General features: G+C 38.3%; 1 protein-coding gene across 1 annotated transcript in view; it reads left to right on the top strand.

Moving 5' to 3' along the window:
* The window catches only part of spa17 (sperm autoantigenic protein 17), a 55,235-nt gene that overhangs the window by 32,100 nt on the left and 8,562 nt on the right, over positions 1 to 14,573 (top strand). Inside the window, exons 5-7 of the mRNA XM_059957282.1 lie at positions 219 to 728; positions 1,776 to 2,291; positions 9,264 to 9,367. Of these exons, the coding sequence (XP_059813265.1) occupies positions 219 to 728; positions 1,776 to 2,291; positions 9,264 to 9,367 (1,130 nt within the window). The remainder of the gene's footprint in view (positions 1 to 218; positions 729 to 1,775; positions 2,292 to 9,263; positions 9,368 to 14,573) is intronic.

Consider the following 14,573-nt stretch of genomic DNA (forward strand, 5'->3'; position numbering starts at 1 on the left):
TGTTCAATCAAAATAGGTTTGATTGTTTATTATAATTTTTTTTTCTTTGGTTGATATTTAATAAGATATTGTTATCCTATTATAAATTTAACTTTAAATTTAATGCATTTATAACCTATTTATATTATGTTATGTTTCTCTTTATATATATATGAAATTCAATAAAAAGATTGAAAAAGAAAGAAAGACTGGAATTAATAAGTGACTTGTTTTTGTAGGATGAGGAATGGCTCTCAAAGCAGCCAGGGGTAAGTGGATTGACTGATAAAACAACTTCAAGAATTATAGAACCCAAGGAAGTACCATTGGAAGAGAAATCCCAAGTGTTGACAGGAGCAGCTCTAGAACAAGATCCTTTAGATGACACAGTCTCAAAGGCACCAGCGGAAGCCACAATGGAAGATACTACTTCGCAGCTAACAGGAGCAGGTACAGAAGTAGGTTTGTTAGAAGATGCCCCTACTCAGGTGACTGGTGCTACTCCAGCAGCAAGTTCTTTGGCGATGACTGACATTCAAGAAATCTCAGCAACGTCAGAACAAGGACAAATGGAAGGCACTGCATCTGGAGTTATTGCAGCAACGCTAGAGAAAATTCACCAGAAAAACTCTGCCTCCTCAATGATGTTAGCACCATCAAAAACAGTGTCTGAGGAAGATACAGCTCCTCAAATGATTACAACAGCATCAGCAGTTGGCCAAGAAGAGAACATCGAGGAACTACCTACGGTAAGTAACAGTTTAGTTTACCATTCGAGCAATGATTATATTCTTTTACAAGCCTTCTTTCAATTTCTAAGATTTTGAGCTAGTAATTTATTGAGGCATCACATAATTATGATGGAATTGAAAATTACATTAATTTGTTACAGAGCCATTTTGTACATTTCTGAAAACATTGTTAGTCCGTGGGAAATTTCTCTCTTTTTTAGACCATAAAGAGCATGAGATGCAGGAGCAGAATTATGCCTTTTGTATCCCTCTCAACCCCATTCTCTTGTCTTGTCCCCATAACCATTGATACCATTACTGATGTTTTGGTTTCCACAGCTGTCTGTGGCAATGAATTCCACAGATTCACCGCTCCCTGGCTAAAGATATTCCTCCTCATATCTGTTCTAACCGGATGTTGTTTTATTCTGAGGCTGTGCCCTCTTGTCATAGATTCCCCTAGTATGAGAAACATCTTCTCCACATCCACACTTGGTAAGCTTTTCAATATTCGATAAGATTCAATAAGATCAGCCCCTCGTTCTGAACTCAGCGAGAACAGTCCCAAAGCCATCCTCATGCGTTAAGCATTAATGATCCTGGGATCATTCTTGTCAACCTTCTCTGGGTACTCTTTAGGAATTTTCCTCTGTGCATTTTTTTTCTGTCTGGCATAAAACTTCTAGGTGACATCAAGGTAACAAAGTCCATCTGCAATATGCTTTTCAACCTCAACCATTTAGAGTGACAGTTCTTAGTTATTCAGAGAATAACCAGCTTCTCTTTCCCTGAACTTATACTATGTAAACAGCACTAGAATTGCAATCTTTGTCTGAAGTGAATCTGCAGTCTTTTACAACCTTGTATAAGACTGATTTCAGTGCTCTGACAGCTTTACCTATGAAGATCTGGGTAACAGGCACTCTTAGCTTCCAGACCTCAATATGTTCTATGTACAGTAGTCATATCATTGCTAAGAAATGGAGTTGATCTGTTAGCTAAGTAATTTTTATATGGAAAATAAATTGTACAAGGTTGGAAGTAATAAATGACTTGTTTTTGTAGGATGAGGAATGGCTCTCAAAGCAGCCAGGGGTAAGTGGATTGACTGATAAAACAACTCCAAGACTTATAGAACCTAACGAAGAACCATTGGAAGAGAAATCCCAAGTGTTGACAGGAGCAGCTCTAGAACAAGATCCTTTAGATGACACAGTCTCAAAGGCACCAGTGGAAGCCACAATGGAAGATACTACTTTACAGCTAACAGGAGCAGGTACAGAAGGAGGCTTGTTAGTAGGCACTAATTCTGAGGTGATTATAGTCGTTCAACCAGCAGGTTCTTTGGAGGTAACTGACACTCAAGTAATCTCAACAACATCAGAAGGACAATTGGAAGGCACTACATCTGAAGTTATTGCAGCAACACCAGAAGCAGCTATTTTCAAAAAATCTGCCTCTTCAATGATGTCAGCACCATCAGAAGCAGTGTCCAAGGAAGATATAGCTTCTCAAATAATTATAACAACATCAGCAGATGGTCAAGAAGAGAAAATTCAGACCACTGATGAACTACCTTGGGTAAGTAGCAGTTTAGTTTACTATTCAAATAATGATTATATTATTTTTCAGACATTCTCTTTGTTTCAAAGATTCTGAGCTAGAAATTTATTGAGGCAATGCATGCAGGTATAGGCCCAGAGCCATCAAACACACTTCATGTGTTTAGCCTTTCAATCTTGGTAACAGAGGAGGATGTCACCTCCTCTGGACCCTCATCAGGAGATTACCTCTGTACATTTTTTTTCTGGCATAAAACTTCCAGGTGACATCAATGTAGCAAAGTCAACCTGCAATGACATTCTCAACCTCAAACATTTAGAGTGACAGTTCTTAGTTATTGATAGAATAACCAGCTTCTCTTAATACTGTTTTCCTGAAATTGTACTGTATAAAAGGTACTCAAGTTGCATTCTTTGTCTGGAATGAGTCTGCAGTCTTTTACTAACTTGTATGAGACTTGTTTCAGTAGCTTGGCTTCTTTATCCATTAAGATCTGGATCACAGTCACTCCTTGTTTCCTGGCCTCTGTATTATTCCTGATGCCAGTGGTCTTTGTCACATTTAGTTTTGCTGCTCATTGTTGCATTGTGCAAGTATTGGTTTATTATGATCACATATACCAAGATTTTGTTTAACATGCTGTTCAGACAGATCATGCCATAAATATTTGCACTGAGGTAGCAAAAAGAAAACAGATTCCAGAATATAATGCTGCAGTTACAGAGAAAGTGCAATGCAGGTAGACAAATAAAATGCAAAGGTTATGACAAGGTTTACTACCATCAAGGTACAGGAGCCTGAATGCAATAAGCAACATTTTAGCAATAGCTTCTTCCCCTCCGCCAACAGGCCATGGACCCATGAACGCTACCTCATTTTTTGCTCTCTTGTTGTACTAATATATTTTTTTCTATTTCTTATTGTAACTTATAGTTTTTTTATGTATTGCACTCTACTGATGCTGTAAAACAACAAATTTTATGGCCTCTGTCAGTGATAATAAACCTGATTCTGATTCTGAGGTAGATTGGAAGAAAAAAACATTCAAGAGTTCCTCTTTCAGCATATGAGAGGTCCGTTCAAGAGTTTGATGACAGTGCAATAGCAGCTGTCCTTGAGTCTGGTGTGTTATCCCTGGATGAGAAACTCTTTCCTAAAACAAAAGACTTGCAGTTTTGTCTAGAAGGCAGCAGTTTACACAAGTTGAATACAAATCATGCATATCAAAAGACAATGCTAGAAAATCAATCTAAAAATGTTTTCACTGTCAAGGTACATCAGACTTTTTTGTATACAGTAGATTCAGGTTAATTGGGCCATCGATTAATTGGATAAGCCGTTATTTGGGACAACTCTTAAAGAACAAAAGCTAATCGATAAAATAGTCAGGATTCCCTTTATTTGGGAAACTATTTTGCTTCATTGTTGGACAGGAGTCCATTACTGAACAGTTTCTAACTAGCATCAGTGGCGCGCATTTGTGTGGCTGTTAAGACACTTCACGGTGAACAGTTTTTAAATAGTGTCAGTTGCATGTGTTTGCATTCAAAAAGTAGTGAATTTTGTCACTGATAGTTGGTAAGAAATAAGCATTAAGACAAATAAGAACTGTTTTGCTTACTGCGGTTTCAAACTTTGAAGCTTGGAGGTGGAGAAAATGAAACAATTTAATTACTTAAACAAGTTTGGAACTACGAAGAATTTGAAAGTATCAACAGTCATCTTGAATGTTCCAATGAAAATGAAGTTTTTGGAGGATACAGTTGTCAAAAGTTGTATGAAGGCAGTTGATTATCTGTAGTAGGTGTCTGTGCTGATTTTATTCATTTATAGTCAATCAAAAGACCATGGCAGCGTAATTCCTCTGTCGGTAACTATTAGGAACTAGTGCATAGTTTTATAGTGCTATAGTATAAGAACATAATAAATAGCAGCCGGAGTAGACCTCCTGGCCCTTGGAGCCTGCTCTGCTATTCAATAAGATCATGGCTGATCTGACCATGGAATTATCTCCACCTACTTGCCTTTCCTCCATAATCCTTAATTCCTCTACTCTGCAAAAGTCTATCCAACCTTTTCCTAAATATATTTATTGAGGTAGCCTCCACTGCTTCATTGGGCAGAGAATTCCCCAGATTCATCACTCTGAGAAAAACAGTTCCTCCTCATCTCCATCCTAAGCTTACTCCCCCGAACCTTGAGTCTATGTTCCTTAATTCTAATCTCACCTACCAGTGGAAACAAATTTCCTGCCTCTATCTTATCTACCCCTTTCATAATTTTCTATGTTTCTATAAGATCTCCTCTCATTCTTCTAAATTCCAGTGAGTACAGTCCCAGGCGACTCAATCTCTCCTCATAGTCTAAACCCCTCATCTCTGGAACCAACCTGGTAAACCTCCTCTGCATGCCTCCAAAGCTAGTGTATCCTTCCTGAAGTAAGGAGACCAGAACTGCATGCAGTATTCCAGATGTGGCTTCACCGGTATCCTATACAGTTGCAGCATAACCTCCCTGCTCTTAAATTCAATCTCTCTAGCAATGAAGGCCAACATTCATTCCGATTGCCTTCTTGATAGCCTGCTGCACCTGCAAACCAACATTTTGTGATTCATACAAGGCACTCCCAAGTCCTTCTGTGCAGCAGCATGCTGCAATATTTTACCATTCAAATGATAATCTGATCTTCCATTTTCCTTCCAAAGTGGATGACCTCACATTTACCAACATTGTACTCCATCTGCCAGATCCTTGCCCACTCACTTAACCTGTAGTGTTCTCACTCGGGTGTAACGGAGCTAAACACCGAGTTAAACCTTTGTCAATAACGACAGGATCACAGTAAGATTAACCGTTTACTGTTCACTCTTCCACATTGACGTATGGTGAAAAAGCGTTGCTTTCACAATGTTCCTGGTGCGTAGAGAGAAAACATTGCTGCTTGCTGCTCACGCTCGCACATATCTCGACCACCCCCCCCCTTCCCGTTTCTCCAAACCGGTATTTTCCCACAGGACGCGGCGAAACAGGATGTGACGTCATCGCATGCCGCGATATCTCACAGACAACTTTAAACAATCCTAACTTTAACTAGAATGTTAACAAACGAATTACTAAGCGAAAATATTATAAACTAAAGAACTGCCGTAAAGGCAGCACATAAACTATCTACATCTCCCTGCAGATTCTCTGTATCCTCTGCACAATTTGCTTTTCCTCTCAATTTAGTGTCATCAGCAAACTTTGATACACTACACTCGGTCCCCTCTTCCAGATTGTTAATGTATATCGTGAACGGTTGAAGGCCCTGTGACACACCGTTCACCACTGATTGCCAACCAGAGAAACACCCATGTATCCCAACTCTCTTCTTTCTATTGGTTAATCAATCATATATCCATGCTAATACATTACCCCCAACTCTATGCATCCTCATCTTGTGGATAAGTCTTTTATGTGGCACCTTATTGAACGCCTTCTGGGAATCTTAGTAAATAATGTCCATCTGTTTCCCTCTATCCACTGCACTCATTATATCCTCAACAAACTCCAGGAATTTTGTCAAGCAGGACCTGCCTTTGCTGAATCCAAGCTGCTTCTGCCTGATGGATCCATTTCTTTCCAGATGCCTCACTATTTCTTCTTTAATGATAGCTTCAAGCATTTTCCCAACTACAGGAGTTATAACTGGCCTATAGTTATCTGCCTTTTGCCTACATCCTTTTCTGAACAGTGGCATGACATTCACCTTCTTCCAATCCACCGGGACCTGCCAGAGTCCAGAGAATTTTAGTAAATTATCATCAAAGCCTCTACTATAACCTCTGCCATTTTTTTCAGTACCCTGGGATGCATTCCATCAGGATCCAGGGACTTGTATATCTTTAAGCCCACAAGTTTGCTCAACGCTACCTCTTTAGTGATAGCTATTCTATTGAGGTCGTCAGTCCCAATGCGTTCATATCATCTTTCTTCAGCATGTTAAACCTCTCCTCCACCATGAAGACTGACACAAAATAATCATTCTAAGTCTCGGCCATTTCCTCATTACCCAATATCAATTCCCCCTTCTCGTCCTCCAAGGAACCTACATTCACTTTAGCCACCCTTTTCAGCTTTATGTACTTATAAAAGCTTTTACTATCCATTGTTATATTTTGTGCTTGTTTATTTTGATAATCTATCTTCCCTTTTTATTGCTTGCTTTGTGGTTCTTTGTTGCTTTTTGAAGTTTTACCAATTTTCCAGTTTCCCACTACTCTTGGAGACTTTGTATGCACGAACTTTTAGTTTGATGCCTTCCTTTATTTCCTTAGCTATCCAAGGCTGGTTCTCCCCACCTTTACTGTTCTTGCTTTTAACTGGAATATACTTTTGTTGAGCACTGTGAAAAATCTTTTTGAAAGTCTTCCACTGTTCCTTAACCATCCCACCATATAGCCTGTGTTCCCAGTCTACCCTATCCAACTCCTTCCTCATTCCATTGTATTCTCCCTTGTTTAGGCATAATACACTGGTTTTAGTTCAAATTATTGCACCCTCCATTTGAATGAGAAACTCAATCACACTGTGATCACTCTTTCCAAGAGAATCCCCAACAACTAGATTGCTAATTTTATCTGTCTCATTGCATAGGACCAGATCTAAGACAACACGTTCCCTTTTAGGTTCAGTAACATGCTGTTCAGGAAAGCTATCACGTATGCAAACTCTGAAGTCCTTCTCAAGACTGCCTCGACCAACTTGATTCACCCAATCTATGTGCAAGTTAAAGTCCCCCACTCACGATAACTGCTGTTTTATTCTTACATGCCTCAGATATCTCTCGGTTTATTGCCTGTGTCACAATAATGTTATTATTCAGTGGTCTATAGACAACTCCCACCTGTAATTTTTTTCCCCCTTTTGTATTCCTAATCTCTACCAAGACGGATTCAACATTCTGCTCCTTAGTTCTTATATCATCGCTCACTATCGCCCTGATATCATCTTCAATTAAGAGCTCTACCCCACCTCCCCTATCTTCCTGCCTATCTTTCCATATTATCTGATGTCCTTGGACATTTAATTCCCAATCCTCTCCACCCTGCAACCACATTTCTGTAATGGACAGTAAATCATACCTGTTTATACTGCCACAAGTTCACTGATCTTGTTTCAAATACTTTGAATACTATAATATATATATATATATATATATATATATAATACAATACTATAATAATACTAGTAATATAAGTAGTGTTCTAATTTATTCTACATTTTATTTAAATATATACTTTGTTACTCAGTTGGACAATAGTTTGTCTTTTTTATACCTTTTTAACTATTTTCATGAAACTTCATCTAATTAGGGCAGCCACTTAATTGTGCTGAAATGTACTGGTCCTGATGTGTCCCAATTAACTGGAATCCACTATATAATAAAGTACCATTTGGAGTTTTGTCTGCACCTGCTATCTTTCTAAGAATTATGGAGGAATTTATTGCAGGATATTCCCAGGGTTACTGCAGATCTTGATGTTATCCTGTTTACGGGAGCCTTATGAAATGTGGAGGAAATGTTGTACAGACTGGTAAAGGCCAGCTAATATCTAAAGAGAAGTATGTGTACTTTCTTGGTGAATGAAGTACAGTACTTTGGTGGATACGTAATGTTCAATAGAGATTAATAGACATTGACTTTGCTCCTGTCCTCACTAATATAACTGGGCTAAATATCTAGGATTGTTGAATTATTATCAATTCTTGCCAAGGTAATAGTGCATTTAGCTTTGTCACTCTAAATGAAGCTAGACTGTGTTGTGTATTTAACATTTCAGTAGTATTTGAGTAATATTGTAAATATATTGTTTGATTAAGCATTCTTGTTTAAATAATTCATTATGGTTATATGTAAAAATAAGTGAATTGCATGCGTTATGACGCTACCAAGTGATGCATGCTGGCCTCACTTAAAGTAAACACAAAATTAGATACATTATTCTGGACTCCCTTGTTTTTATTTAGATTAGTGTTTCATGTTTTGGAGTTACAAAGCATAACAGACTGAAGTTTAAGCAACAGATTGTATAAAGAAGGTTCAGCCATCTTATTAAGAGTGCAGTTGGTCCGTTAATGAATATGACTTTGCTATTTGCACAGATCATAAATCCCAATTTTTCTATTCCCAAAATGAAACCAGTGTCTCAGATAATATTCCCCACAAAATCGAGATGATTTTGACACAGAGAGCGCATGAATATGCTATTGTTTTTAAAGATGGAAAATACCATTGAAATACAGGTGTTCTGAGTTGCCTTCCAGTGCCAGGGAAATTAACTGCTCATGAGTGAATTCAGGGTTAAGTGTTGATGATGAATCATCTGAAATTTTACCTGTGAGGACCGTGCAAATCAGACAACAAATCAGGAAACAACTACAAATCCTGGATTGCCTCAAGCAGGGGCCAGGTAGTTTATCCGAGAGTAGAGATCTACAGCATATTTGGAAGATTTTGTTAAAATATTATGAATTGGCCTTGGGGTCAGAGTAGGTGATCAGAGAATTTCATTATATATATATCTTGATTTCCTCCAAGCCAGCCAAGCATTGTGTTTTTGGCAGCACTATTTGTCTCACTATTAAAGCACTATTTTATCGTTGGGCAGATAACATTTTGGATGATTTGTGTAAGGGCTGTATTCAGAGACATGTCCACCCACCAGGTTTCAAGAAATCAAATGAACTTCTTCATGAAAGAAACTCAGCCTTCATCTTTTGTAGCAAGTTAAGATATGGCATAGAAAAACTGTAATGAATTCAAATAGTATAACAAAAGAGAATTTTACTCCAAAACCTGACATTGCCCTTTTGTGAAGCTCACATTTGAACTTCTCACACCTTATGTGACTTTCACAACAATGTTAGAATTGGCCTATAACACTGTTGTAATGCAGGGTAAAGAAAATCAATTAATTAATGTATAATTTGTACACATTTTAATTTCAGAACACAAGTAAAAATGAAGATCATGCTGCAGCTGTCATACAGTCAGTATACAGAGGATACAGTACAAGGAAGAAACTGAAAGAAAATGCATCAAGTTATCCTGAGTGAGTTCTGTAATACTCTGGCTCAGCAGAGAAACAAGAAGTTCATATAATCTCATGTTTCTTTTGCTGGAGCCTGCAGTATTTTGATTTCACTGCTATTATTGAAAAAGCACTCCTTATTTTGTGTTGTGCCAATATTTCAAACACTGCACTAGAGCTATTTAAAATATCTACTTTTGTTATGGCTTTATTTTACAGGTGGAGCAGAGATATTTTGAAAAATTTTAATAGTACTTTGACAATTAAATGTACTTTTATTTAAAATAATAAAATAAAACTTATTGCATTCCTTTAGCAAGTATTCTTCTAACAAAGCATTCTGTTTACATTGAATAAACTGAATATGGAAAAAGGCTTTTGGAATTTAAAGAATGACTTTAAAACACACAAGTATGGAGCTATCGGTAATAACCAGTTATATTAATTTCTCAGAAAATTAGGGAGTTTTAATTCTCTGCATGATCTCACATGCTGGGACAAACCAGCTGTATGGTACAAAATTCCTTTCAAGATGCTTTTTCATATATATTGTTCACATATAGTTCATATTAGGAGATTGTAACCCCTATATCATGACTTGGTAACTATTCATTTCATCGAAATTCACAATATGCTGGGTAAAAAACCTCTCATAATAATGTCAGCAAGTAGGGGATAGTCACTAAGGATTGCACAGTGTTCAATTCCTTCTGCATCTCCTCAGCAAATGCAACAGTTCATGCCTCATACAACACAACCTGGACAACAATTAGATGTGGGTTAATGAGGGCCAATTAGCATTTGCACCACAGAATTATCAAGCAGTTCCCACCTCCAGCAGGAGAGAGTCTTGACATTCAAAGGCACACTAACATTGGCAAGTCCCCATCATCAACACCTTGGTGTTACCATTGATTAGAAACTCACCTGTGCTAGCCACATAAATATTGTGGCTACAAAGTGTGGGTATCGTGAGGCAAATGACTTACTTCCTGACACCCAAAATTTTCTATCATCTCCAAGACCTAAGTCAGGATGGTTAACTTTGAAGAAACTCAACACCATCCAGGACAAAGCAAGGTGATTGATTGGAACTGAATTCACCTTCCAAAACTTTTAGCTATTAGCTATCAACGTGCCATGGCTACCCCAGCAGCTTCTCACACCTGTGATTACTACCCTCAAAAAGGATGAGCTCAACAGGTAAATAAGAACATCATCTGATATAGATTACCCTCTAAATCACAGATTATCATGGTCCAGAAACATATTACCATCCTTTATTAAGAATGATCTATATCATGGAACTTCCTACCCAGGAAAGACACGGAGACTGCAGCGGTTTTACAAAGTAGCTCACCAGTACCTTCTCAAGGACAGTTGGGGTTAGGTACTAAATGCTAATTTTACCAGCAATGCCCCGATCCCGAAAAGCAAGTAGCAAAAAAAATAGGTCAAGCTGAATGAATCTCCTCTTTCTCAGTACAAATATTTGTTTAGTCAAGAACAAATTGAGCAAAATCAGATAGAGCAGGTTTTAAGCTTCATATGTTTAGTATTCTTTCTGTGTGACATGGATTCCTGAAAGACTTGGCTTTGCATTCAGTTTGAATATAGAACATACACTGTTTTCCAGTTTGTTCTGTGCCAATATTACCAGTTATTATCACTGTATTAATTATTACCAGTTTCAATTTCTCGAAGAAAAAGTGGTATGCAGTATCTGTCTCAGCTGACAGGGTAATTTTTTTACCTAAGGAATTTGAGAGGGTCCTCCATATCTACAGTAAAAATCTGATAATCTAATTTGGGCCTTTAGTCCTGACGAAGGGTCTCGGCCCGAAACGTCGACAGCGCTCCTCCCTGTAGATGCTGCCTGGCCTGCTGTGTTCTACCAGCATTTTGTGTGTGTTGTTGGGCCTTTAGTGATGCTCAACTAGCAGATTTTCTGGGCATACGAATATCATTCCTATTCATACCCTAACAATTTTAAATTGATTTTTTTTAGATGTTACTCAACATTATAACGGCTAATGTTTAGCGGGTAAGTTCAGGTGTAGTGTCGGAACCAGGGCCCTGGTGATTGGAAAGGAAGTGTGTGAACAAAGAAGTGGTGAGTGAAAATGGAGGTCCTTAAGTGGAACTCCCATGAATGGGAAGAGAGCTTACGAACCAGGGCTCTGATGAGTTAGATGGGAGTGTGACATACTTTGGCCAGTGACCCTGGTGCTGAACCATTGGGCTTTTCAAATCATTAGATAGTGAATTATCAGAGTTTTATTGTTTGTGCAGAACTGACATAAGCAGTTTTCCTCATCAGTCCTCTTAGTGTATGATAACCCGTTGTCTTGCTTTACAGAATCAGAATTAGGTTTAATATCACTGGCATATGTCATGAAGTTTGCAGCAGTACATTGCAATTAATAATAATAAGAAAAACTATACATTATAATAAGAAGTGTGTGTATATATATATATATATATATATATATATATATTAAATAATTAAATAAAACTTAATTAAAAAAATAAATAAATTAATTAAAATATAAAAAATTATATAAAATTAAATACAAAAAGAGAGGAAAAGTTTAGTGAGGCAGTATTCATGAACTTATCGTCCATTCAGAAATCTGATGGCAGAGGGGAAGAAGCTGTTCTTGATTGTGTGTTTTTGGCTCCTGTACCACCTCCTTGATGGAAGCAATGAGAAGAGAGTATGTCCTGGGTGATGAGGGTTCTTAATGATGAATGTCATCTTTTGAAGGTGTCCTCGATGCTGGGGAGGTTAGTGCCCATGATAGAGCTGGCTGAGTTTACAATTTTCTGCAGCTTTTTCCAATCCTATGCAGTGGCTCCTCTATACCAGAGTGTGATGCAGCCAGTTAGAATACTCTCCAGGGGACATCTGTGGAAATTTATGAGAGGCTTTGGTGATACACCAAGTCTCCACAAACTCTGAATGAAATATAACTACTGTTGTGCCTTCTTTGTAATTGCATCAATATGTTGGGCCCAGGATAGATCTTCAGAGATGTTGACACCCAAGATCTTCTGACTGCTCACCTTTTCCACTGCTGACCCCTCAATGAGGACTTTTGTGTGCTGCCTTGACTTCACCTTCCTGAAGTCCACAATCAATTTCTTGTTCTTACTGATGTTGAGAGCAAGGTTGTTGTTGCGACACCAGTCAACAACCTCATCTATCCTTCTCCTATACGCCTCCTCATCACCATCTGAAATTCTGCCAACAATAGTTGTGTCATCAGCAAATTTATAGGTGGCGTTTGAGCTGTGCCTAGCCACACCACCATGGGAGTATAGAGAGTACAGCTGCAGGCTAAGCATGCATCCTTGAAGTGTGCCAGTGTTGATTGTCAGTGAGGAGGGGATGTTATTTCTGATCCACACAGACTGTTGTCTCCCAGTGAGGAAGTCAAGGATCTAGTTGCAGAGGGAGGTACAGAGGCCCAGGTTTTGGAGCTGAGGGTATGATTGTGTTGAACACTGAGCTGTAATCAATAAACAGCAGCCTGAAGTAGGTATTACTATTGCCCAGGTGAACCAAAGCCGAGTAGAGAGCCAGTGAGATTGCATCTGCTGTAGACCTATTGCAGTGATAGGCAATATGTAGCGCATTCAGGTCCTTGCTTAGGCAGGAGTTGATTCTAGCCACAACCAACCTCTGAAGGCACTTCATCACAGCAGATATGAGTGCCATAGGATGATTTTTGAGGCAGCTCACTCTGTTCTTCTTGGGCACTAGTAAGATTGTCACCCTTCTGAAGTAGGTATGAACCTCCAGCTGCAGGAGTAAGAGACTGAAGATGTCCTTGAACACTCTTGCCAATTGGTTGGCATGGGTTTTCAGAGCCCAGCCTGTGCACTCTAAATTACTGGCCTGGTGTCAATGACATAAAATATATCACACAGTATGGCAGCCGGATTGGAGCGAGAGTTTAACCAATGAGATATTAAAGTTAATGGTCATGAGTTGCATCATATTCATAATTTTTAAATATTAATTTTTACTGATAAGGTCTTTAGGGAGTGAAGTTACAGACCCATTTTACTCTGAAGGACACAGTGAGAACTGAAAGAACTATCGTCACAATAGATGAAGGCTGATGAAGCATGCATATTGTGAGCTTATCTAAAAATTTGTGTGCAATATCTGGGGAGGATGTAAATCCAACCTTGCACATGCTGTGAATGGGACTCATCGAGCCCATTCTTTTTGAACATAGACTCTTAAGGCCATTCCCATGTCAATGTTTATGTAACAAATATGAAAGACTGCTAAATACTGGAATCTGGAGCAAAAAAACAAACTGCTGGAGGAAATTAGTGGGCCAAACAGCATCAGTGGTGATAAAGGAAATGTCACCAGGTCCTTCCCCACTATACTTGTTGCTCAACCTACTGAGTTCCTTCTGCAGTTATTTTTCTTATTAATAAACTTCAAGGTTCAATTTCCATTGCAGCACAGGCACAAATTTCCTAATGCATAAATGCTGACCTGAAATTTCTGACTTCTTGGGCCAAATAACACCGTGAAGACCCTATGAAACTCTGCTGAGGACAAAAGTGGTAATCTTTTTCACCTTAAATTTAACGTTACTTACCGACCACACATACGTATGCTGCATGGAATAATTACTTATTTACTAAAGATTTTTATTCTTCTCACTCTGAAATGTTGCTATAAATACCCAAGTCTAGGCCCTGGACAAGTTTTTGCTAAAAACAGTGACTTGCTAAGGTCACTGCTAAGAACACTGTCTCCTGAAAGATATGACTACTTACTCCCCATCAGAACGTAAAGAAACCACTTACCAGCACGTTATTCCTCTGGCCCTTGTTTATAGCTATGAGACTTTGCATGAGGTTTATTTTGTCAGCAAGTCTATTATGTGCTATTTTATCAAATGCTGTTTGCAAATCCACATATATACAGTATCACCTGCATGATGCTCTCTCCAATGCTTTATCAAAGAACTCAATTAGGCCTCCTGCATGCAGCCACAAGTGAGGTCATTTGATAACAATAATCCTTGCATTCATAATGGCTTATTCTATTAAAATGACTAGCAACATTTCCATTAATTAATTATTATTAAATTGACTGGCATGGAGAAAAGAGGAAACACAGCTTGGTGCAGTCACACAATCTAGTTAGTTTAACATGAGGAACGTTAGTATTGTATGTTTAGGAAAAAAAGAAATG

The sequence above is a fragment of the Hypanus sabinus genome, chromosome X2 (genome assembly GCF_030144855.1).
Source record: "Hypanus sabinus isolate sHypSab1 chromosome X2, sHypSab1.hap1, whole genome shotgun sequence".
Taxonomy (NCBI): Eukaryota; Metazoa; Chordata; class Chondrichthyes; order Myliobatiformes; family Dasyatidae; genus Hypanus; species Hypanus sabinus.